General features: G+C 35.8%; 1 protein-coding gene across 1 annotated transcript; it reads left to right on the top strand.

Annotated features, from left to right (window-relative positions):
- Positions 1 to 5,323: 5,323 nt before the first annotated feature.
- LOC139881475 (26S proteasome regulatory subunit 4 homolog A-like) lies at positions 5,324 to 7,384 on the top strand. The gene is made up of 6 exons (XM_071865946.1): positions 5,324 to 5,800; positions 6,008 to 6,253; positions 6,462 to 6,631; positions 6,705 to 6,921; positions 7,001 to 7,141; positions 7,301 to 7,384. The coding sequence occupies exons 1-6, from the start codon at positions 5,324 to 5,326 to the stop codon at positions 7,382 to 7,384; spliced, it is 1,335 nt and encodes a 444-aa protein (XP_071722047.1).
- Positions 7,385 to 7,586: the final 202 nt, after the last annotated feature.

Here is a 7,586-nt window from a genome sequence, read left to right as displayed (position 1 = left end):
TTATACAATGAAGAAAGGGATTGAGAATCCAAAAGGAAGGGCCATGTGGTCGGAAAATCGTACCGAAAGAGGCACGATGGACATTGACAAAATGTCTAACCAATTATACAATATAGTTTGACAAAATGTTCAAATTGACATTGACTTTACCCTAAACATATATAAAGCTCATACATTTACAAAATAATGTCATAAACTATTTGAATGTGTGTGTATATATATATATATATATATCCCAATGCTTCTAAAATGCTCTCTAATTTAATAGGCTCTCCGACCAATCCAAATATCAGAGAGACGAACAATCCAAAAGTAAAGATGTCTCTTGCAAAGATGAATCGATATGTAAATTATATGTTGAACTACTTTAATCCTAAATTGTTGAATTGTGTACTGTTACAGGGTTCATCAAAAATTAGCATAGTCATAATTAAAAAATGAAGAATTGATATCACAAATTGAAAAGATATATACTGGAACTCTTTGAAGTGTGTGTATATATATATATATATTGATTGTAATAATTTCCCCTGACGGACATGTGTAATTACTTACTTTCGATCTGACAAATCAAATTTTCCGCAGAGATTAATTATGCATGCTAGTTGAGAACTTGATTGAGGCAGAGAGAGCTCACTGGTTGTATTTAACATTTTATATATAATGACTACAACCACCCATATGTTCCCAATTTCGCCCTATAAAAAGGACATCCCTTCACACTTTCATATGTAAAGGGAAGAAATACATTTGCTAATCAAGCAATAGTCAAAGAAAAAATATATACTATCATCTCTCATATTTTATCAGTAACATTTTTTATGTTACTCACGTTTTTTCGTCAGTCTAAAAATCTCTCATTTTTTCAAAAATCAGTCAAAAATATCTTTCTACCGTTAACTTTGCACACGTGACACTTATTGACGCATAGTCAACTAACAGACCAATATATTTGTGACACATATCATCTGACACATCATCAAAAATCAACATTCTCTTTGCAGAAATTGGTGACGTGTCAAAAATGTGTGACGTGTCACTGATACGTGTCATAATTTTATTGGTCCGTTAGCTGGCTAGGCATGAGTGGTCGCCACGGAGCGCCACATAGATGCCATGTAGGTGAAGTTAATGACGGAAAGATATTTTTTGCTGATTTTTGAAAACGCGAAGATTTATTAGGCTAACGAAAAACGTAAAGGATTGAAAAAATGTTATAGGTGAAACATGAGGGACCATAGTATACGTTTTCTGAATAGTCAAATTATACTAGTTAATTTAAGTAGAAATGGCAATTGTCAGGGTTAATTGTGTCAACATTTTTGTAGTTGTAGCCCTACTTCTTGTTGTGGTTCAAAACATTAATGCAAGAACTGAGCCAAGTGATGCTGGCCTTAATGCGGCGTTGGCGGCTATTCCGGGATTGGTTCCAACGGACATCCATTCGGCGGCACCAGGTGAGCCGCTGGCATGACAGGTCCTGGAGGCAGCAGAGCTGGGATTGTTGGTGGAGTTGGCAGCACCGGAAATGGATTTGGTGGTGGTTTAAGTGGCGGCATCGGCAGTGGTGGAAGTGGATTTTTCCTTCTCCTTGAGAATATTTAATTGAGTAGAGCAATATTTTAGTTAATTATTTACTTTCTTCTTGTTGTTTGGTTGCTATGGAAAGTATGAAGTGTGGAAAGTGGAAACTAAGTTTTGAAGTCGATGCGTGCGTGAGACGGTAAGAGATCTTAATTAATTTTATGTATTTGCTTTGCTGTTGAATTTGCTTTCAATTTAAATTGTACCTTTTACTTTCATGTTATCCTAAACTTGTTCATTTTGGGGATTCCATCGACATCGTTATTATTTTTTACTATCAAGATGTTCGAAAAGTTTGTTTTCAGAGGAAGTATTTTGTAAAACTTTTATTGATCAGAATAAAATGCACGCAAATTGTGATTTATATGAGCATTATTACAACCTCGAGGCCTAGACCGGAATTTTACTACTACTACTATTAGTTGAATTGTAACAGATTGTCCCACCACAACTAACAATTAACTTGCTAACTGAATGGGCCGTGTGGATCCAAATACACAAGACTTGACTGGACAAAGGATGGTCCGAACAACTCATGTACAAATTTGTATCTGTTCGGAACACTTAAAGAAAATTTGTATCTGGCCGGAACACTTAAGAATTCGGCTAGGCCAGCTCAGATTTAATGGCCAAATATCTATTTTATCTATTTTAAAATAGTTGATATTTTGAATTTTAGTGGCATATGTAATTAATAGATGTAATGAGATATTATTTAATTAAAACAAAATATTTCTTAAGTTATGTATGCTGTTTTGCTCAATTTTGGGAAGTTGGAGCTCTTTTTTTTTTTTTTCCAATATCATGTATCTAATTAATTACACATGTCATTGAAACTCAAAACATCAACTATTTTAAAATAGAGGTGGTATATAACATGGAACAAACATCAACTATTTTAAAATGTTGGTGGTATATAACATGTTCCAACTAGTTAACCTGATTCTCAGAAATCATATGCATGAAGGACGTGCTCTTATTCTTGAGTTAGGTGATTGTAAAGTCCTTTTTGATGCATTAAGATCCTATCAGCTGTGATGCTTCTTGGCAACAGGGAATTTAGTTCAACTGATCAAGCAAAACGCGGCCACTTTATTTTCTAAATACAACCTCCGTCTTAAAAAAAATGTAAATTTATATGTAAAAATTTTGCATCTATTTTGGGACAAAAATAGTATATTTTTAGTTTTGTTTGTAGAACTGTAAATAAGGATTGCTTATGAGTTGGCACACCTTCCTGTTAATGTTCCTTTGCTTTCTTTTTCGTGTAAGAAATTTCCATCCCTGACAAATTAAAGAAACTAAATCAGTCACAACTGCAAACGAATTATTATTATACAAATGAATTTTTACTCCCTCCGTCTTAATTAACTTATCATTGCAGTACTTGGAAATTTGATACAATCTTAAATTGATGAATATATCCAAATGTTTATGTTTCAGGATACAGTTATTTTAAAGAAAAAAGAAATTACAAAAGTTTCGAATAGGATGACTATTGAAGAATAGAGGGAGAGTAAAAATTAAAAATCAACTTTTTGCTATAGTTTGCTCCTCTAGGGCAAGTTTCGCCTACCCTTTTGTAAATTTCGTATGTCCAATTAATTCTAGGTTTTTTGGATTCGATGCTTAGTCAATTTCAAGTCCTTAAGGTATGACACGAATTACATCTAAATCCTTTAACTAAAATTTGCCACAGACAAGTCCTTAAAGCTCTGTCTCCGTCTAACATACAGGTCCCAGTCGTTAAACAAATCGATGTAGCATTAACAGCACCGTTAAATCATCTAACAGTGCCTATGTAGCAAAATTATATAAAGATTATCGACGTCCAAAAATAATTGTAAGAATTCCATTTCAATGTATTTGGCGGTAATTAAGTTTAACTTTTCCAGATTTTGACTCATCAATAAATAATCAACGCAACCAACTATTTCGTGATAATTAAGAATCGATTCAAACACATGTGTTATCTATATATATTTAATTTGTTACTAGTATAGTATTTACTTGAAGTTAATTTTGATCTACCAAATTTATTTTTACACCTATATAAGCGACAGACATTTCTGTTCTGGTAGCGTTGGAGTATGATTGAGCGAGGGATCTCACTGCTTATAATTAACTTTTCTAATTACTACCCAGCGGAATCCAACCGTATATTTATTGATATTTTACCTTTAAAAAGAAGTTTCATTCACAGTCTCTAATGTACAAAAGTGAATCAAAGTAGTCAACAGGAGAGTCAAATTAAGTCAAACTATTAGCTAAGAGAGATGGCAATTAGGGTTTGTGTGAAGAATACCATTTTGGTAGCTCTATCTTTGCTTGTTGTGGTTCAGAGCATTCAAGCGAGAACTTTGTCCACTGATGATGAATATACTGGCCTTGATGACCAAAAGAACGTCCTCACTTACGGCGGTCTAGGCGGCTACTCCGGAGTTGGTACCAACGGACTTCCATTCGGCGGCGTCGGTGGTATGGGTGGCATGACCGGCCCTGGAGGCAGCGGAATTGGTGGAGGATTTGGATGTACTGCCGGTGCAGGTACCGGTGTCATTAATTGTAATTCAGCTGGTGGCAACATCGGTGGTGGTGCAGGCGGAATCGGCAACATTGGTGGTGGCAACGCTGGTGGAAGTGGCAATATTGGTGGTGGCGGAAGTGGCCATATTGGTGGTGCTGGTGGAAGTAGCCATATTAATGGTGGCGGTCATGCTAGTGGAAGTGGCGCTCTTCCTTGAGCAACATTGATTAATAAGTAATAATTATTTCCATATTTTGTTTTAGTACTTAATTACTATGGAGTGTTGTGGCAGTTAAGTTGATTCGAAGTCATGTGTGAGTGAGGTATCTTAGTTTATGTGTTTTGTATTGCGGTTCATGAGTTTGCTTAATTTCAACTTGATTAGGGTTGGACTTTTTAATTAATTTTTATTTTATCCACTCATATAGCCTCCTTCTCTTTTTGGTATGATTACATTGATCAACGATTGGACAATTTTGCATCCTCAAAATTAAATATAAAACGTGGAAATACATAATACTACCTCCGTCTCAAAATAGATGTAAATTTTTACATATAATTTATATTAAAAAATTTGCATCTATTTTGAGACGGACGGATTATATAATCAAGTTCATGATGCGAAAAGTAAGTTTTGATAATTCATGACTAGCTAACTTTGATTAAAATGCGGACAGTGACTGAACTCCATAAAAACTAGCATATGATGAAGCCATTCTTCATTATTTATTTATCATCTTATTCAATTCATCTAATAATATAACAATGTATTTAGTTTTACATGTGACTAATCATCGAGACAAGTATTATGAGTATATATAATTATATAAAAAAAGAGATTACATTTGTAAATTGTGATTTAAGACTTTCAATATTTTTATCGGCCAAAAACCATGCGATCTTAGCTTTTTAATGTCACGAAAGGGACAAAGGACCATTTAGATTTTCAAAATTCAAAAAATAACATTGAGGGATTTATCGGGTTTATCTTAAGCCATAAGGATGACATAGATCAAAAAAAGCAAACAATAGGGACTAAATGCACGTATTTTAAAGAAGACAAGGCCCAGTCCAAAACCAAACACCATACATAAAAGCCCATAATACAGGCTCTTTTCTTTTTCAGTCGTCTTCTTCTTTTCTCTCACAATCATCGACAAAGGGAAAGTCGACATTTCGTGTTCCCAAAGCCAAAAATCTCAAACTTGAATCATGGGTCAGGGAACTCCGGGAGGTTTAGGCCGACAAGGCGATCGGAAACCTGGCGAAGGAAACGACAAGAAGGAGAAGAAATTCGAACCGGCCGGTCCACCAGCTCGCGTCGGCCGTAAACAGCGGAAACAAAAAGGTCCGGAGGCGGCGGCTCGGTTTCCCACCGTCACGCCGGTGACTAAGTGTAAGCTCCGGCTGTTGAAGATGGAACGTATCAAGGATTACCTTCTGATGGAATTGGAATTCGTTGCTAATCAGGAGAGGTTGAAGCCACAAGAAGAGAAAGTGGAAGAGGACAGATCTAAAGTCGACGACTTGAGAGGTTCTCCGATGAGTGTTGGGAATTTGGAAGAACTTATTGATGAGAATCATGCGATTGTTTCCAGCACAGTTGGGCCTGAATACTATGTGGGAATCTTGTCATTTGTTGATAAAGATCAATTGGAACCTGGATGCTCCATTTTGATGCATAATAAGGTAATCGAATTACTAGCTTGAATTTATTTGAGAATTGCAGACTTAAACTAGCAAGATGTTGTTTCAAATAGCTACTGTAAATCATGGCATATAAAGTGTTGAGATTGGAATGCTGTTTGTTCTTAAAATAGTAGTTTTTGACTCACTTTCGTATCATAGCTTGTTACTTTTGCCTTTAGTTTAGTCTAATTTTCAAAATTCTTGCAGGTTCTTTCGGTTGTTGGGCTTCTACAAGATGAAGTTGATCCAATGGTGTCGGTGATGAAAGTTGAGAAGGCTCCGTTGGAATCTTATGCCGATATTGGTGGGTTAGACTCCCAGATTCAGGAAATTAAAGAAGCAGTTGAGCTTCCTCTTACTCATCCTGAGCTTTATGAAGACATTGGAATCAAACCTCCTAAGGGAGTCATATTGTATGGAGAGCCTGGAACTGGGAAGACCTTGCTTGCTAAGGTGCAAATTATATTTCCAGCTGCTATTTAGATAATTTAACACCTTCTTCATCGTTTCATGTAATCTGTGAATGCAACTATGTTTTCTTTTCATTTGTCCCATACGATGGCCCCTTCCGAAAATGCAGCATGCCTGATTTAGTACTTGCCTATTATGCATATTCAATGGTAGTATAAGTGTATAACCACTTTTCATTCTGTTATGTCAGGCTGTTGCAAATTCAACATCGGCAACTTTCTTGCGTGTTGTTGGTAGTGAACTGATTCAAAAGTACTTAGGTGATGGTCCAAAATTGGTTAGAGAACTATTCAGAGTTGCTGATGATCTTTCGCCCTCTATTGTCTTTATCGATGAAATTGATGCTATTGGTACAAAGAGGTGAGTCTTATCTTTTAGCATGTTTTGGATTAGTTCACTGTTGTCTTGTTTTTGACAAAACAATACACCTTAGGTATGATGCGCATTCTGGTGGTGAACGTGAAATTCAGAGGACAATGTTGGAACTACTAAATCAGCTGGACGGTTTTGATTCTAGAGGAGATGTCAAGGTTATCCTAGCAACAAATCGAATCGAAAGTCTTGATCCAGCATTGCTTAGGCCTGGTAGAATAGATAGGAAGATCGAGTTTCCTCTGCCTGATATCAAAACAAGGAGGCGTATTTTCCTGGTATGATTACTTTTTCTTTCATTATAGAGGAGATGTTTTCTTTTTCTTTGGTTCTTGTCCCTGATGATATGTGTTGCAGATACATACATCAAAGATGACTCTGTCTGATGATGTCAACTTGGAAGAATTCGTTATGACCAAAGATGAGTTCTCTGGAGCTGATATAAAGGCAATATGCACCGAAGCCGGTTTACTAGCACTTAGAGAGCGCCGAATGAAGGTATTGCTTCGAATTCCAAATATCAAAACAGTACTTTTGGATACTTTATACTATCTTGGCATATTACTGTTGTTTGAATGGAATACAAGTGTATGAACATACTGCTTTCTTATCCTGGATTGTCTTCTTAATCTTAAAACCCTTTTGTGTCCGTCTTAGGTGGTGCATGCCGACTTCAAGAAGGCAAAGGAAAAGGTGATGTTTAAAAAGAAAGAAGGGGTACCAGAAGGCCTTTATATGTGATTTTCTCATTTTTCAATGTTCCTTGCTTCTTGTTTGTTCAAGGATACTGGAGTACTCCATTTTTTATTTTCCTTTCTTGATCAAGAATGGAGTACTTAATCCGGCACTTCAAACTTTTTCATGTATCTGTAGATTAAACATCATGTCTGTTTGCGTTCCAAATTCTAAAGACAGATTTTTTTTCTTAATTTCTTGTTACTCT

Source organism: Rutidosis leptorrhynchoides, unplaced genomic scaffold (genome assembly GCF_046630445.1).
Source record: "Rutidosis leptorrhynchoides isolate AG116_Rl617_1_P2 unplaced genomic scaffold, CSIRO_AGI_Rlap_v1 contig163, whole genome shotgun sequence".
Taxonomy (NCBI): domain Eukaryota; kingdom Viridiplantae; phylum Streptophyta; class Magnoliopsida; order Asterales; family Asteraceae; genus Rutidosis; species Rutidosis leptorrhynchoides.
This window is presented reverse-complemented; position numbering and strand designations above follow the sequence as displayed.

Bases quoted from the DNA above. Each gene is read 5' to 3' on its own strand.
- LOC139881475 (XM_071865946.1), top strand. From the start codon at position 5,324: ATGGGTCAGGGAACTCCGGGAGGTTTAGGCCGACAAGGCGATCGGAAA. The intron at 6,632-6,704 runs GTGAGTCTTATC...AATACACCTTAG, and splicing joins GATGCTATTGGTACAAAGAG to GTATGATGCGCATTCTGGTG. The intron at 7,142-7,300 runs GTATTGCTTCGA...TGTCCGTCTTAG, and splicing joins TTAGAGAGCGCCGAATGAAG to GTGGTGCATGCCGACTTCAA.